Below are 18,674 nucleotides of genomic sequence, written 5' to 3'. Positions count from 1 at the left end.
GGGATTGTACGGAGGAGATTGTACGGAGGGGATTGTACGGAGGAGATTGTACGGAGGAGATTGTACGGAGGGGATTGTACGGAGGAGATTGTACGGAGGAGATTGTACAGAGGGGATTGTACGGAGGGGATTGTACGGAGGAGATTGTACGGAGGGGAATGTACGCAGGGGATTGTACGGAGCGGATTGTACGGAGGAGATTGTACGGAGCGGATTGTACGGAGGAGATTGTACGGAGGGGATTGTACCGAGGGGATTGTACAGAGGGGATTGTACGGAGGGGATTGTACGGAGGAGATTGTACAGAGGGGATTGTACGGAGGGGATTGTACAGAGGGGATTGTACAGAGGGGATTGTACAGAGGGGATTGTACGGAGGGGATTGTACGGAGGGGATTGTACAGAGGGGATTGTACAGAGGGGATTGTACGGAGGGGATTGTACGGAGGGGATTGTACGGAGGGGATTGTACGGAGGAGATTGTACAGAGGGGATTGTATTGAGCGGATTGTACAGAGGGGATTGTACCGAGGGGATTGTACCGAGGGGATTGTACGGAGGGGATTGTACGGAGGGGATTGTACGGAGGGGATTGTACGGAGGGGATTGTACGGAGGGGATTGTACGGAGGGGATTGTACGGAGGGGATTGTACGGAGGGGATTGTACAGTGGAGATTGTACCGAGGAGATTGTAGGAAGGGGATTGTACGGAGTAGATTGTACGGAGGGGATTGTACGGAGGGGATTGTACGGAGGGGATTGTACGGAGGGGATTGTACGGAGGAGATTGTACAGAGGAGATTGTACGGAGGAGATTGTATGGAGGGGAATGTACGGAGGGGATTGTACGGAGGGAATCGTACGGAGGGGATTGTACGGAGGGGATTGTACGGAGGGGATTGTACGGAGGGGATTGTACGGAGGAGATTGTACGGAGGAGATTGTATGGAGGGGAATGTACGGAGGGGATTGTATGGAGGGAATCGTACGGAGGGGATTGTACGGAGGGGATTGTACGGAGGAGATTGTACGGAGGGGATTGTACGGAGGAGATTGTACGGAGGGGATTGTACAGAGGGGATTGTACGAAGGGGATTGTACGGAGGAGATTGTACGGAGGAGATTGTACGGAGGAGATTGTACCGAAGGGATTGTACGGAGGGGATTGTACGGAGCAGATTGGGTCTTCTTACCTGTTTCAGGACATCCAGCACAAGCTCATTGAAGACCTCGTTGATGGCCATGGAGACGGTGGTGAAGTCGGTGCCTTTGCTGAACTGTCCGCTTCCAATCAGATCGATGAGCTCCCAGACGGACAGACCGCTCGGCTTATTGTGGAGGCCGATTTTATAATCTTCAAACAGAGCTTGCTGCCACCCGCTGCCCATCGCCTCCGCCAGCTTCTTCAGAAAATACTCCATCTGAGGAGAGACAGCAAATCATCACCACACAGATTTGTTTTTTATTTTATTTTTTTACCGTTTTTTTTTTTTGCATTTAACTTTATAGATATGACAAAGGACAAACAAGCCCCCTTGTGATCGCCGGTGACAGCCATGATCCTGGTGTAACCACCGGCTGACAGGATGTTTTAATGCAGACGGTGGTCAGCAAGTGGTTAACGTTTCTGTGAGTGGGTGGGGGGAGGGGGTGCTGGATGTGTCAGACTACATAGTTGCATAGTTAGGTTGATAAAAAAAACACAAAAGTAAACATCCCTTGTAATAGGAATAGTGTGTGACAGGTCCTCTTTACGGAGAGAGGCGGGGTCAATAAGACCTCCCCTCCCCCCACATCTCTCCTCCAGGCTGGAAAACATGAAATTGTGAAAAAAAAAATCACCGATTTCATGCCAACAGCTGCGATTGCTGCTTTGTTTACTTCTGGGTACCCTGGGCGTGACGTCATAACGTCACGCCCGGGCCTTCGGCAGTCATTGAGATGACCGGTGACCATCAGTCTGTGTTGGGGGGGCAGTCTGTGTTGGGGGGGACCAGTCTGTGTTGGGGGGGACCAGTCTGTGATGGGAGGGACCAGTCTGTAATGAGTAGGGTTGCCACCTCATCCCTTTAAAACCGAACACATATGAATTACACAGGTTCTGAGGCTAATTTAATGCAGGTAAGGCTCCAAATTAGTCTAATTACCACCTTAATCAGCCACAGAACCTGTGTAATTAATATGTGTTCGGTTTTAAAGGGATGAGGTGGCAACCCTAGTAATGAGGGGGACCAGTCTGTGTTGGGGGGACCAGTGTGTGATGAGGGGGGGCCAGTCTGTGATGAGGGGACCAGTCTGTGATGAGGGGGACCAGTCGGTGTTGGGGGGGACCAGTCTGTGTTGGGGGGACCAGTGTGTGATGAGGGGGGGCCAGTCTGTGATGAGGGGACCAGTCTGTGATGAGGGGGACCAGTCGGTGTTGGGGGGGACCAGTCTGTGTTGGGGGGGACCAGTCTGTGTTGGGGGGGGGGCAGTCTGTGTTGGGGGGCCAGTCTGTTATGGGGGGACCAGTCTGTGTTGGGGGGGACCAGTCTGTGATGAGGGGGGACCAGTCTGTGATGGGGGGGACCAGTGTGTGATGAGGGGGGACCAGTCTGTGATGGGGGGACAAGTCTGTGTTGGGGGGGACCAGTCTGTGATGGGGGGGATCAGTCTGTGATGGGGGGGACCAGTCTGTGATGGGGGGACCAGTCTGTGATGAGGGGGGACAAGTCGGTGTTGGGGGGACCAGTGTGTGATGAGGGGGGACCAGTCTGTAATAGGGGACCAGTCTGTGTTGGGGGGATCAGTCTGTGATGAGGGGGACCAGTCTGTGTTGGGGGGACCAGTCTGTGATGGGGGGACCAGTATGTGATGGGGGACCAGTCTGTGATGGGGGGGACCAGTCAGTTATGGTGGGACCAGTCTGTTATGGGGGGACCAGTCTGTGTTGGGGGGGACCAGTCTGTGTTGGGGGAGACCAGTCTGTGATGAGGGGACCAGTCTGTGATAGGGGGGACCAGTCTGTGTTGAGGGGGACCAGTCTGTGATGAGGGGGGACCAGTCTGTGCTGGGGGGACCAGTCTGTGATGGGGGGGACCAGTCTGTGATGGGGGGACCAGTCTGTGATGGGGGGACCAGTCTGTTATGGGGGGACCAGTCTGTGTTGGGGGGGACCAGTCTGTGTTGGGGGGGACCAGTCTGTGTTGGGGGGGACCAGTCTGTGATGAGGGGGGACCAGTCTGTGTTGGGGGGGACCAGTCGGTGTTGGGGGGGACCAGTCTGTGTTGGGGGGGACCAGTCGGTGTTGGGGGGACCAGTCTGTGATGGGGGTCTGAGATGAGGGGCCTGTGACGTGCACAGGGGCTGCGATGTGGAGGATATCATGTGGTCATAGTGCCAATATGACAGTCGGACCTCCACTAGGAGAAAATGTTTCTGACCGGACCCCCGTGAATTTCATTTCACTTCCCCTGCTCTATGGTTTCCTTAATCACCGGGAGTGGCAGAGTCTATTCAATACCGGGCACCATATTAAAAGCCTTGTAGCCATTTACTGAGTTATCTAACAAACAGATGACTCCATCCGATGTACAGATCCCTCCTCCCAACGCGTTGCGTCCAGAGTGTTATCCATGGGGTATTGATTGCCCACCCAAAACTAGAAGCGATTCAGGCAAGTGAATCAAATAAAATAAATCAGTTTTAGGAGAACAACAAGCGGGAAATTCCTTACAATTGTGCAACAGAAGATACAGCCAGAAACACGACCACAAAATCTAAACACGAGAGAGAGGTGACGAAAGACGATGGCAAGAGGGGAAAGTGCCGCTTCAGCATCTTTTTGTCACTGAAGGCCAATTCCTCAAATGTTGTGAGTTCTGCAGCTGAAAGATCTCATGATGAAGACCAGACGTACCCGGGTCCTTCCTCTCCTCCCCTTCTATGAACAGAATAGAACAAGTGTACCGCTCCAAGCTGGACAACTGCTCAGATTGTGTTTGACAGAGGACGGTGTCAGTAGAGCAGTGGACGGTGTCAGTAGAGCAGTGGATGGTGTCAGTAGAGCAGTGGACGGTGTCAGTAGAGCAGTGGACGGTGTCAGTAGAGCAGTGGATGGTGTCGGTAGAGCAGTGGATGGTGTCAGTAGGGCAGTGGATGGTGTCTGTAGAGCAGTGGACGGTGTCAGTAGGGCAGAGGACGGTGTCAGTAGAGCAGTGGACGGTGTCAGTAGGGCAGTGGATGGTGTCAGTAGAGCAGAGGACGGTGTCAGTAGAGCAGTGGACGGTGTCAGTAGAGCAGTGGACGGTGTCAGTAGAGCAGTGGACGGTGTCAGTAGGGCAGTGGACGGTGTCAGTAGAGCAGTGGACGGTGTCAGTAGAGCAGTGGACGGTGTCAGTAGAGCAGTGGACGGTGTCAGTAGAGCAGTGGATGGTGTCAGTAGAGCAGTGGATGGTGTCAGTAGGGCAGTGGATGGTGTCTGTAGAGCAGTGGACGGTGTCAGTAGGGCAGAGGACGGTGTCAGTAGAGCAGTGGACGGTGTCAGTAGGGCAGTGGATGGTGTCAGTAGAGCAGTGGACGGTGTCAGTAGGGCAGTGGACGCTGTCAGTAGGGCAGTGGACGGTGTCAGTAGGGCAGTGGACGGTGTCAGTAGAGCAGTGGACGGTGTCAGTAGAGCAGTGGATGGTGTCAGTAGAGCAGTGGATGGTGTCAGTAGAGCAGTGGACGGTGTCGGTAAAGCAGTGGATGGTGTCAGTAGAGCAGAGGACGGTGTCAGTAGAGCAGTGGATGGTGTCAGTAGAGCAGTGGACGGTGTCAGTAGAGCAGTGGGCGGTGTCAGTAGGGCAGTGGACGGTGTCAGTAGAGCAGTGGACGGTGTCAGTAGAGCAGTGGACGGTGTCAGTAGGGCAGTGGATGGTGTCAGTAGAGCAGTGGACGGTGTCAGTAGAGCAGTGGGCGGTGTCAGTAGGGCAGTGGACGGTGTCAGTAGAGCAGTGGACGGTGTCAGTAGAGCAGTGGACGGTGTCAGTAGGGCAGTGGACGGTGTCAGTAGGGCAGTGGATGGTGTCAGTAGAGCAGTGGACGGTGTCAGTAGAGCAGTGGACGGTGTCAGTAGAGCAGTGGATGGTGTCAGTAGAGCAGTGGATGGTGTCAGTAGGGCAGTGGATGGTGTCTGTAGAGCAGTGGATGGTGTCAGTAGAGCAGTGGACGGTGTCAGTAGAGCAGTGGATGGTGTCAGTAGAGCAGTGGATGGTGTCAGTAGGGCAGTGGATGGTGTCTGTAGAGCAGTGGATGGTGTCAGTAGAGCAGTGGACGGTGTCAGTAGAGCAGTGGACGGTGTCAGTAGAGCAGTGGACGGTGTCAGTAGAGCAGTGGGCGGTGTCAGTAGGGCAGTGGACGGTGTCAGTAGAGCAGTGGACGGTGTCAGTAGAGCAGTGGACGGTGTCAGTAGAGCAGTGGACGGTGTCAGTAGGGCAGTGGACGGTGTCAGTAGGGCAGTGGACGGTGTCAGTAGAGCAGTGGATGGTGTCAGTAGAGCAGTGGAGGGTGTCAGTAGTTTTTATTTGTATTATTATTTACAATGTTATTTGTTTTTTACACATTTTTTTAGGAGCTCCTGTTTGGGAGACTTTGGGGAAATTTCAGGAATTTAAACAGGGGGAATCTGTGCCACACGGGGTGATTAGGGTGTGTGTGCCCAGGCACACCTGGCACACCCTGTGCACACGCCTATGGACCCTACTATCATCCCTACTATATATATATATATATGTTATATTTTATTATATTTATGAATATGATCTGATCACAGACAGGCGAAGGTTTGATTTGTGGAACGGATTTTAGGCACTTCCTCTTTAAATGTCACTTCCTCTGTAAAGTGTCAGCTGTCCCGACATTTACATGCGATGTCTCTGATAAAGAGAGGAAACATTTCCTCCTCCTGCAGATATAAAAACAAAGATTGAGTTTCTCTCTCGCGGATTTATTTGTCCTTTGTGTCCTCTGTGACTTCTCCATTAGATAGTATCCATACATAATGTGTGTGTGTGTTTGATATTCAGCTCCAGATCAATAAATATATAAATAATGTATTTGCAGAATTTTTACATTAAATGCAAAGTAGAGCGTGACCTGTGCCCAATGCAGCGTGACCTATGCCCAATACAGCGTGACCTATGTCCAATCTAGCGTGACCTGTGCCCAATGCAGCATGACATGTGCCCAATGCAGCCTCACATGTGCCCAATACAGCGTGACCTGTGCCCAATGCAGCCTCACCTGTGCCCAATGCAGCCTCACCTGTGCCCAATGCAGCGTGACCTATGCCCAATCTAGCTTGACCTGTGCCCAATGCAGCGTGACCTGTGCCCAATGCAGCCTCACCTGTGCCCAATGCAGCCTCACCTGTGCCCAATGCAGCCTCTCACCTGTGCATTGGAAGAGGCTCACCATCTGGATCAGCAGAGAGCGGGAATGTCCGCTGTAATAGTTTTCATTTGAATTCCCCCATGTTCCCATGGGCTCATCTTCACATAGCCCCACCTCTTGGCCGACGCCTTTGATGACGTCACACGTCTCGCATTGGACCGGTGTTCTGTCTATCAAAGGTGCCGGGCCAAGATGTAGGGCCATGTGATGATGAGCCCCGGGAACACGGGGGAATCCTAATGAAAGCTATTACAGCGGACAATCCTGCTCTCCGGGCGGTGAGCCCCTTCTTCTCTTTCTTCCCCTGGCTGGGAGACCGTGCCGGCGGTGCTCACCCCCCCCCCCCCCCACTCTGAGGCAGCCCCACGCTCGCCAACAGCCATTTTCCACTCGCAGTATGCGAGGGGAAATTTTGAGGGCTGCTCTACACCACGTCCCTCTGAGGAAGTCCCTCAGGGGATGAAACGCGTTCCATTTCCTATTTAAGTGACAATTCAGAGATTCAGTGAAAGTTGTACAAATGTAGCGAATGGCTTACATGTATCGTGTTGTGAAGTTCACTCTTAGGGTTGTGTGACTTGTATGTGACCTCACAATGTAGATACAACGCGGTCGCAACATGAAAATGTAACGGTCTTCATTCCCTGAAACTTTTTATTGGCTGATGCTGCATACAGAAATAATTCCCAGGAGCCAATGAGGACAGACTGTTCATTCTGTGTTTTGCACATACAGTATATTGAGGACGACGCGTTTCTAGAGGTTTCCTCTCTGTAAGCTTCAGTCTCCTCTTATCTGATCTCTTCACAAAGTAACGAAGATCTGAAGAAAAGAGGAAACCAAAGAAGAGGAAACAGATGGAAATACGGGTTACATCAGCCTGATACCGAACTGAAGACGTGTCCAATCGCCACGTGATTCAGGACGGCAGTTATTAACCGCTCATCGGACTTCGTTACAGAACAACCCCTCCCCAACTTCAATACTGGCCAGTGGCGACTGGTGCTCAAAATTTTTTTGGGGGGGGGGGGTGCAAACGAAAAAAAACAAAAAGCAATTGCAGCCTCACTGTGCCCATTGAATGCAGCCACTGTGCCCATCAAATGCAGCCACTGTGCCATCAATTGTCACCACTGTGCCATCAAACGCAGCCGCTGTGCCATCAATTGTCACCACTGTGCTATGCCATTAAACGCAGTCACTGTGCCATCAATTGTCACCGCTGTGCCATGCCATCAAATGCAGTCACTATGCCATACCATCAAACACAGCCACTGTGCCATCAATTGTCACCACTGTGCCATGCCATCAAACGCAGTCACTGTGCCATGCCATCAAACACAGCCACTGTGCCCATCAATTGTCTCCACTGTGCCAATTGTCGCCACTGTGCCCTTTAATTGTCGCCACTGTGCCCTTTGATTGTCGTCACTGTGTCAATTGATGCCACTGTGCCCATTGTCCCCGCTCAGGTTTATACTGCATGCATGAAAGCTGCACGCTGCTGTCACTACCTCTGCAATTATGTGGTCTCGCTGTAAACTCAAATGTAGGGTGTACACACCCCTCAGTTCTGGGAACCCAGTGATGGGGGTTATGGGAACTCAGTGATGGGGTTATGGGAACTCAGTGATGGGGTTATGGGAACTCAGTGACGGGGTTATGGGAACTCAGTGATGGGTTTTTGGGAACCCTGTGATGGGGTTATGGGAACTCAATGACCGGGTTATGGGAACTCAGTGGTGGGGTTATGGGAACTCAGTGGTGGGGTTATGGGAACTTGGTGATGTGGTTATGGGAACTCAGTGGTGGGGTTATGAGAACCCAGTGATGGGGTTATGGGGAACCCAGTGACGGGGTTATGAGGAACTCGGTGGTGGGATTATGGGAACTCGGTGATGGGGTTATGGGAACCCAGTGATGGGGTTATGGGAACTCAGTGATGGGGTTATGGGAACTCAGTGATGGGGTTATGGGAACCCGGTGACGGGGTTATGGGAACCCAGTGATGGGGTTATGGGAACTCAGTGATGGGGTTATGGGAATTTAGTGATGGGGTTATGGGAACCCAGTGACAGGGTTATGGGAACTCGGTGACGGGGTTATGGGAACTCGGTGACGGGGTTATGGGAACTCGGTGACGGGGTTATGGGAACTTGGTGATGTGGTTATGGGAACTCAGTGGCGGGGTTATGGGAACTCAGTGGTGGGGTTATGGGAACCCGGTGATGTGGTTATGGGGAACCCAGTGATGGGGTTATGGGAACTCAGTGATGGGGTTATGGGAACTCGGTGATGGGGTTATGGGAACTCAGTGGTGGGGTTATGGGGAACCCAGTGATGTGGTTATGGGAACTCAGTGATGAGGTTATGGGAACCCGGTGATGAGGTTATGGGAACCCAGTGATGGGGTTATGGGGAACCCAGTGATGGGGTTATGGGAACTCAGTGATGGGGTTATGGGAACTCAGTGATGGGGTTATGGGAACTCAGTGATGGGGTTATGGGAACTCAGTGGTGGGGTTATGGGAACTCAGTGGTGGGGTTATGGGAACTCAGTGGTGGGGTTATGGGAACTCAGTGGCGGGGTTATGGGAACTCAGTGGCGGGGTTATGGGAACTCAGTGACAGGGTTATGGGAACTCAGTGGTGGGGTTATGGGAACTCAGTGATGGGGTTATGGGAACTCAGTGATGGGGTTATGGGAACTCAGTGATGGGGTTATGGGAACTCAGTGATGGGGTTATGGGGAACCCAGTGATGGGGTTATGGGAACTCAGTGATGGGGTTATGGGAACTCAGTGATGGGGTTATGGGGAACCCAGTGATGGGGTTATGGGAACTCAGTGATGGGGTTATGGGAACTCAGTGATGGGGTTATGGGAACTCAGTGATGGGGTTATGGGAACTCAGTGATGGGGTTATGGGGAACCCAGTGATGGGGTTATGGGAACTCAGTGATGGGGTTATGGGAACTCAGTGATGGGGTTATGGGGAACCCAGTGACAGGGTTATGGGAACTCAGTGGTGGGGTTATGGGAACTCAGTGATGGGGTTATGGGAACTCAGTGATGGGGTTATGGGAACTCAGTGATGGGGTTATGGGGAACCCAGTGATGGGGTTATGGGAACTCAGTGATGGGGTTATGGGAACTCAGTGATGGGGTTATGGGGAACCCAGTGATGGGGTTATGGGAACTCAGTGATGGGGTTATGGGGAACTCAGTGATGGGGTTATGGGAACCCAGTGATGGGGTTATGGGAACCCGGTAATGGGGTTATGGGAGCTCATTATTGGGGTTACGGGAACTCAGTGACAGGGTTATGGGGAACCCAGTGATGTGGTTATGGGAACTCGGTGACAAGGTTATGGGAACTCGGTGGTGGTGTTATGGGAACCCGGTGATGGGGTTATTGGAACTCGGTGATGGGGTTATGAGAACTCGGTGATGGGGTTATGGGAACCCAGTGACGGGGTTATGGGAATCCAGTGATGGGGTTATGGGGACTCGGTGATGGGGTTATGGGAACCCAGTGACGGGGTTATGGGAACCCGGTGATGGGGTTATTGGAACTCAGTGATGGGGTTATGGGAACTCAATGACCGGGTTATGGGAACCCAGTGACGGGGTTATGGGAATCCAGTGATGGGGTTATGGGGAACCCAGTGACAGGGTTATGGGGAACCCAGTGACAGGGTTATGGGGATCCCAGTGATGGGGTTATGGGGAACCCAGTGACGGGGTTATGGGAACCCAGTGATGGGGTTATGAGAACCTAGTGATGGGGTTATGGGAACCCAGTGACGGGGTTATGGGGACTCAGTGATGGTGTTATGAGAACCTAGTGATGGGGTTATGGGAACTCGGTGATGTCATTATGAGAACTCATGATGTCATTATGGGAATACATCACAGATTCCTCCTTCAATACACCTCACAATAGTCCTCGATTGGGAGGAGTTATGCAAATATCACAATGCCTTTGATGGGTTTGTGTCAATCTGGAGGGGGTGGGAATTCATTGGCAGGCTATATGTACAGTATATGCCTACAGACCACCCAAGTAACACCCACATGTGATGATAAGCCACCATGATTGAAAGAACTGATCTCCAATGAATGCAAGGAGCAGGCTAGAGACGGTAAGGCTGGGGATGAAGGAGCTAGATGATGGCGGACATCTTCCAGCCAGGAAAAGTACCCGACCAGGAGCTCGTTATCCATGCTGGGAGCGCTAATACAGCAAAAACGCTGGTGCGCATACTGTATATGCAGTGTGCCTCAGGAGCAGGCCTACCTCCATGATGCCGTATATACAGGGCCGATCCGCCCTATAGGCTCACTATGCAAGCCGCTTAGGGCCCCGTAAAGCTGCGGAGGGCCCCCCAAATTACTAGAGGCCCCGCCTGGTGAGAAGTAATTTTCGGGCCCTCACCCCGCTTTTCATTAAGCAGGAGGCAATGGGGTTAAGCTTCGCCTTTTGGAGAAGACCCCATGTCCTCAGGTACACTTACCATGTCCTGAACCTCCATGTCCTCAGGTACACTTACCATGTCCTGAACCTCCATGTCCTCAGGTACACTTACCATGTCCTGAACCTCCATGTCCTCAGGTACACTTACCATGTCCTGAACCTCCATGTTTGTTACTCTCACTACCAACCCCCGATCTTCACTTTTACTTTTGTAACTTTTTTCTTCTTAATAAACTTTCACCATCAGCAGAGGTAGTTGGTTTACTTCTCACCATTGACATTGACCGTTCCAGACGTCTATAAATAGGTGTCACTCGGAATCCATTGGTGTGTCCGGGGGGGGGGGGGGGGTGGGCTGGGGGTACGGACGGTGTCATGGAATATCTCCACCAGCAGACTGATGGGAAGTCCAGTAAAGAGAGAAGGATATAGAAGAAAGGAAGACAATAGTCCATTGTGAAGTCACAATAGAGAATGACCCGACCTTTCATTCGGGAGTTTTCCAGGACAAGAAAAGAAAGTTTATTTTGTAACTTGAGATGCTATTTTTACCGATCGTGATTACCCAAATCTGCAGATCTTTACCGCTCCCTGCTGACGTAAGACGCGGGTCGCCAGATTTTATCTTTCATTTACAAAAACTTTATATAAACATAGTAACAATTTTATCTACAGGAAGGATATCTTGTTCGCAGAATATATGTATGTTTGCGTATAAGACCGGGCATCGCTAAATGATGGACCACCCTCCGGTGCTGGACCGGATCTATGGGGGGGGGGGGCATAATGCCAACACTGTGTGTGTGTCATGACCTGGGAAACCCTATTAAACAGAACCTGTGCCCCCTTATATAAGATTTCCCCCTTTACACCATGACAACTCATTAGAATGCCTTCTTACATCGGGTGTCCCCATCCAGAGTGCCCCCTTACATCGGGTGTCCCCATCAAGAGTGCCCCCTTACATCAGATGTCTCCATTAAGAGTGCCCCTTACATTATTGTCATGACACGACTGCCTGTTTTAAGGGGGGCTCTGATGGAGACCTTGTTGTAAGGGGGTGTAACGGAATGGCCCGTGACACCCAGAGACCTTTGAAGGATGTGGGGTACTCCTGTGCCAGCGTCACTAATGACTCTTGGGTCTAGAGTCATCCTGTGCCCCTTTTGGGCATAGGGTGACTGAGAAATGATAATTATAAATTACATGAGATGGGACATTACTGATAATTCATGTATTGCAGGAGATCTGGACATATTACAAGTTGTTCCTTATGAACAGGTCAATAGACTATTGAGATGCTAACTAAGTCTGCTACTGTGGTGATGTGGATTGAAACTGAGAGTCAGCCTGGCTGGCTATTATGGGATGTTAAAGTATCTTGCTGTGATTACATTCTGTGTCCATTGTACTAATTAAGTCTGAAAGGGTCAGATGTCTCCTTTCAGGGGTAGGGAATTAGCATGTCAATTATGTTTAGTAAAGGAATGTGTTTTGTGTAACAGGTGAGGGGAGCTTGTCGCAGAGACAAACCGTCTGGGTAATGAGTAGTAATTAACTCACCTGAATGTCACTATCTAAAAGAATGTGATTGAAGCCCCATTGTGCGATGTGTGGGTGGAGTGTGTCTTTGTTCCTTTGATTACTGTAACATGCCTGTAACTGCATAAAAAGCTGAGAGTGTACCATTAAAGATTCATTCATACATTTTGAAACCAGTAACAGAGCTTGTCGGTCTCGTTATTCTGGGTAATGGAATGGATCGTGTCTGATGTCTGTCGGACTGTCGGATAAGCTGTCGTGGGGCGATGGAATGGAATATGGTAGACGGTGGTGACCGTTACAGGGGGGTTCTGATGGAGACCTTGTTGTAAGGGGGGTTCTGATGGAGACCTTGCTGTTAGGGGGGCTCTGATGGAGACCTTGTTGTAAGGGGGGTTCTGATGGAGACCTTGCTGTAAGGGGGGTTCTGATGGAGACCTTGTTGTAAGGGGGGCTCTGATGGAGACCTTGTTGTAAGGGGGGTTCTGATGGAAACCTTGTTGTAAGGGGGGTTCTGATGTGCACCCTGATGTAAGGGGAGGCTTTGATGTGCACCCTGATGTAAGGGGAGGCTTTGATGTGCACCCTGACATAAAGAGGATTCTAGTGTAAAAGGGTATTCTGTTGGGGACCCTGTGATAAGCAGGGACTCTGATGTGATGTAAGGGGGGCTCTGATAGGGACCCTTGTGTAAGTGGGAAGTGGCACTAGTGTGAATCGGGGTACTGTGTTTGTATTTTATTTTTATCATTACATTTTTATCAATGTATACTGTTTTATGATTAGATGTGGCCAGTCTTTTGTACAAATAACCCTTTGTTCTCCGTGTCTCACTTCCTCTGTCTCCTAGCAATGAGTCATAAATTAGGAAAAAATCCCTTTATAAACGATATAAACAGATCTTTCATTAAGCCAAAAATGATTTTTAATAGTGCATGGTACTAGTAACGCAGATCTGTGGTTGAAATATAGTATAGTTGGACCATGTTCTGGTCCTAGGCCACTACCTATCTGATATGGACAAAGAAAAGCGATTGCCAGGGGGGGGGGGGGGGGGTACATACAGAGTGCAGAGTTCAGGGGGGGGTTACATACAGAGTGCAGAGTTCAGGGGGGGGGGTTACATACAGAGTGCAGAGTTCAGGGGGGGGGGTTACATACAGAGTGCAGAGTTCAGGGGGGGTTACATACAGAGTGCAGAGTTCAGGGGGGGGGTTACATACATAGTGCAGAGTTCAGGGGGGGGTTACATACATAGTGCAGAGTTCAGGGGGGGGGGGGTACATACAGAGTGCAGCGTTTAGGGGGGGGTTACATACAGAGTGCAGAGTTCGGGGGGGGGGGGGGGTTACACACAGCGTGCAGACCTGTAACTTGTAAACACAGAAAGCCCTGACGGGAGCTTGTGATCAAACTGCCTCCTATAACACTCTACGATTTACATTTTGAATACAATGTATGGTTGGGATTGAGCGTCAAAAGGGTTGAGGTTAAAGAAAAGGGGTGGAGACTCGCCACATCATGGCATCTTCTCAATACGCTAAAGCAGCATGGATTCCGAAGCCCCCCCTGGGGCAGTGTACAAACAACCCTGATGATGGCGCTAGGATAAAATGAATCAGGTAAGCCCCCCCCCCCCCCTGGGGCAGTGTGCGGCACTCACCTCTTCGGGGACGATGGTGAGCGGGTACTTCTCATCGGACAGGAAATTGAAGATGCACCACACCTTGAAGGCGCTGTCCTCGCTGATACACAGGGGACCTCTGTTCAGATGTTTCTTGGCGCAAAGAGTCCAGCACATCCTATAGAACTCCACCTTGTCAAAGTCTCCCTGTACCTGAGGAATAAAATGGGGGGGAAATAAAATAATTAATTTGATTATTAGATTTGCAGGTCAGGTTGGTTTTTGCATCTCATAGCACACAGTAATACAAACTTGATCCGAAGAGGATTTTCCTATTTTTGCGCTTTTCTCCCTGTTGGGGTAGATAGCGGGTGGGGCGGCCATCTTGGGCACACTCATAGAATATCACAGTATGGCCAATTTAGACGGGAGCCAGTTACCCTTCCAGCAAGGCTTTGGAGTGTGGGAGGAAGGCCACCAAGGCACAGGGAGAAGATGCAAACTCCATGCAGATTTTAGGCATCATTCACACTTGTATGACACCAAAGTTGTACAACTTTAATCAGGGGCAGCCAGTCCATTAGGGGCTCACCGATGCATCCGGCCCCCATGCAGGACGTTGGATGCATGGATTCCAATGGGGAGGGGGGGGGCTGAAGCACGTGATTAGAGCCTGAGGCTCTAATAGGCTTAAAAAAAAAGGGTGGGCTCGGGGCACAGAGTACTGCGAACCCAGCCGAGTTGGGTGTTGGGTGACTATAGAAAATTAATATTCACTATTTTCACAGATTTACCTCCCAGAACAATCAGGAAGTGGGTCTGAGACCTGTTTCCCGAAAGGAGAAGCATTTGGAGTGGCCGCCGAGGAGGAGGGAGGAGACGGAAGCCGCCGTGATGCGAGCAGGGGAAGGGGAAGCCACTCGTGATGCCGAGGAGGAGAGCAGGGGATGTAGAAGCCACTGCCATATTCATTCGCTATTGTAACACACTTGGGTGGGCTCATGGCATAATGCTCCGCCCCCCGAGCCCATCCTATTTTGAAGCCTATTAGAGCCTCTGGCTCTAATCAGGTGCTTCAAGAACTCCCCCAATTGGTGCCCATGCACCTTCAATGGATGGGCTGCCCTTGTGTGTGTTGCCCATCCTTGTGCTCCTGCTACAACAGCCTGTTATAGGTTGGGGTGGTTGCAGGGATGGACTGGCCATTGGGACTACAGGGAGTTTCCCGGTGGGCCGATGGCTCAGTGGGCCGGCTTCAGTGACAGCGGCCTGGGAGTTTCTCACTTCTGCCTAATCTTGTCCCATAAGGGGGGCACCAAACTGATTCTTTGCCCCGGGAGACATAATGTCTAGCTTCCCCACTGGTACTGCCTATAAGAGTACCAGTACCAGCCGTTCTACTCTAATAAAGTAAAACGGCTAGTGAAGGTGGAGAGGGGGCTTGGGTGGCGCGGGAGTTGTCCGGCCGCTGTGGGAGAGACCTGTCAAAGTGGGCCTGTCTGGATGAAGTCCAGGGCCAAATTTTTGTCCCAGTCCAGCCCTGGGTGGTTGCCATTTGTTTGTACTGTAAGTTTACAGAGGAGGTTTTTTTTTAGAATGCATGAAGGTAAAAAAAACTTCAGCCTTTAGAACCAATTTAACAACAGATAAAAAAAACATGCTTAGTGACAAATCAGTCCATCTTATATCCATACAATGGCTCCTATTTCGATTATACGTCGTTCTTTTCAAAAGATGACAAAACCAACATCAAAAGGCTGAACTCATTTCGAACACTTGTCTTCCTCAGGAGAACATGTAGATAGTATCTGAGGCAGGGGGAAGCAATCAAACTTCCAGCCTGTGAAACACCGATCAGACCAGAGCAAACAATCACTGCTCCCTTAATTACAGAAGGATCCACAACTAAATTTGCCTAGCAACCTACGCTAGGAGCAGGGCCGCCATCAGGAATTGTGGGGCCCCTTACACAGCTTAAGGCATGGGCTCCCTTGAGCAGAGAAGCAGGGGGTGCTGCCGCCTGTGATTGAGAAGTGGGGGGGGGCTGCCGCGAATTGAGAAGCAGGGGGGGGCCTTTACAAAAAAAAGAAGAAGTAAAGAAAAATATATATAAACAAAAGGGGGGTAGCCATCCGGGGCCCTGGGCCCTTTAATAAAAAAAATAAAAATAAGCCTCTGGGCCCTTTAATAAAACAAATAAATAAATAAAAAATAAACATTTATAAAAAATAAAAAAAATGGGGGGGGGGCAGGTTTCCATCCAGGGCCCTGGGGACCTCTGGGCCCTTTAATAACAAAAGAAAAAAAATATATATATAAACAAAAATAAAAAAATAAACATTTCTAAAAAATTGGGGGTTTGCCACCTCTGAGCCCTTTAATAAAAATATATAAAAAAAGAAATAAAAGAAATAAAATAATATAAAAAAATATAATTTTTTTATTAAAAAAAGTGGGGGTTGCCATCCGGTGCCCTGGGGACCTCTGGGCCCTTTAATTATATATATATATATATATATATATATATATATATATATATATATATATATATATATATATAAATAAAAATATATATATAAAAAAAGGGGGGTTGTCATCCGGGGCCCTGGGGATCTCCTCCGGGCCCCTGGGAACCTCTGGACCCCTGAAAAAAAATTGCCCCTTGTCCTGGGGACCTCTGAGCCCCTTGATAAAAATATATACAAAAAAGAAATAATAATATATATATATACCGGTATATATATATATATATATATATATATATATATATATATATATATATAAAATAAAAGGAATAAAAAAATATATAAAAAAAGGGGGGTTGTCATCCGGGCCCCTGGGAACCTCTGGACCCCTGAAAAAAAAAGAAAATTGCCCCTTTAGTAAAAAAATAAAATAAAAATATATTACATTTTTTTTTTTTTTTATATAAAAATAAATAAAAAAAGGGGGGTTGTCATCTGGGCCCCTTACAGGTGTGCTGCCTGTACCCCCCTGATGGCGGCCCTGGCTAGGAGGGTGCTACAAAACACACCGGTGAATGAGTAGGAGCCATGACTCTTCCTTCATCGGAGGTCTGGATCCCAATCTCACAAAGTGAGCCTCCAAACAGGCAACTGCTGTATATTCCCTACGGTAACGCATAGTGCTGAAGAGGACAATTTCAAGTGTTAAATGTTTATTTATAATTCAAACAAAATTGCATAAAAACAATACAAATAAAGTAAAAAAAAAATCTCAAACAGTTCTAGTTTTGATGTAAACAGACAATCTAATGAGTAACTAGCAGAGGACTATAGACAGCCGGTAATCTTTGTCTGGCGGGTAAACACAGCTTGGCATGGATTCATTGGTCTGGGTGTTGTTCTCAGTCTCGCGTCTATTTTTACTTTGGGAAAATCCCACGTTTGTCTCAAGAAGTTTTACAAGAAGAAATGCTGAGATGATAAACACGGACCTCCCCGGCGTGGGACCTCACCACACTCTACTGAAAAACATCCAAATCATATTGGCAGTGCTGGGACAAGGTCACCTAGAGCCCAGGGCGAACATGCCAAACTGTGCCCCCCCAAGTAGTATGAGAATTATGTGTCAGCAAGAATCCCCCCCCCCCCAAGTAGTATGAGAATTATGTGTCAGCAAGAATCCCCCCCCAAAAATGTATGAGAATTATGTGTCAGCAAGAATCCCCCCCCCCTCCAAAAAAAATAAATAATTGGGCACTAATCTGCATGATTACCTCCTAAGCATACATTTCCCCTAATCCCTATACAAATCGCCCCTCCTATCCCAACACAAATCTTTGCCCCCTCCATCCCCCAAATCCCCCCCCAAAAAAATCAACCCTATTAGCACAAATCCTCCACTCCATCCCACTCTTAATACAAATGCCCCCCCAATGATCTATACTAGCAAATATCTCCCCCACCCCCCTAAAAAAAAGTTCTCCTCCTAGCACAAACCCCCTGCATTCACACCTGAGCGACAAAACGCCCGACGCCGGACGCTTCTGCCGCTAGAGGGGAGAATTCCCATTGCTGTCTATGGAGATGGTTCACATCTCATAGACGCCGAACGCCTGTCGCCTGAAAAAAAGTCCCGGACCCTGTTTTTTCAGGCGACATTGGCGTTTGCCCATTGACAGCAATGGGAAGACTTTGAAAAAAAATAAAAAATTGAAAGTTTCACACTCGCGGCAAAATACGCCGCTACCGCCGAACGCGGCTGTCGCTCAGGTGTGAATGGAGTCTAAATCACCACTCCTAGAACCCCCCCCCCCCATATTTCTGCTCCTAGAACAATTATTTTCCCCTGCTGCCCCCCAAGTTTGTCCTCCCAACACAAAACCCCATTCCCCCTCAATCTCCTTGCAGTGCCCCCACAGCTCACATGACAACACAGTGCCCAGGGCAGCCGCCCCTCCTGCCCACCCCTTGTCCCGGTGTTCTGCCGAATAAGTTCCCCCGGCGGATAAGGACCCCCCCCCTGTACTGCGCAGGCGCGGCGCTTGCTCAGTACGAACTCAACGGAGCCTCCAAAAATACATGAAGATGTAGAGCTGAGAGTCAGATCTACCCGGCGCATGCGCAATGACTACGACACATGCCGCACGCTCCCGTT

At 49.8% G+C, this 18,674-nt stretch overlaps 1 protein-coding gene across 1 annotated transcript in view; it reads right to left on the bottom strand.

The window, feature by feature from the left end:
- SWAP70 (switching B cell complex subunit SWAP70) overlaps positions 1-18,674 on the bottom strand; it is a 72,196-nt gene that overhangs the window by 19,794 nt on the left and 33,728 nt on the right. Inside the window, exons 3-4 of the mRNA XM_040327892.1 lie at positions 14,094-14,267; positions 1,195-1,422 (exon numbers count right to left, since the gene is read on the bottom strand). Coding sequence (XP_040183826.1) covers positions 1,195-1,422; positions 14,094-14,267 — 402 coding nt within the window. The remainder of the gene's footprint in view (positions 1-1,194; positions 1,423-14,093; positions 14,268-18,674) is intronic.

The sequence above is a fragment of the Rana temporaria genome, chromosome 11, assembly GCF_905171775.1.
Source record: "Rana temporaria chromosome 11, aRanTem1.1, whole genome shotgun sequence".
Classification (NCBI taxonomy): domain Eukaryota; kingdom Metazoa; phylum Chordata; class Amphibia; order Anura; family Ranidae; genus Rana; species Rana temporaria.
This window is presented reverse-complemented; position numbering and strand designations above follow the sequence as displayed.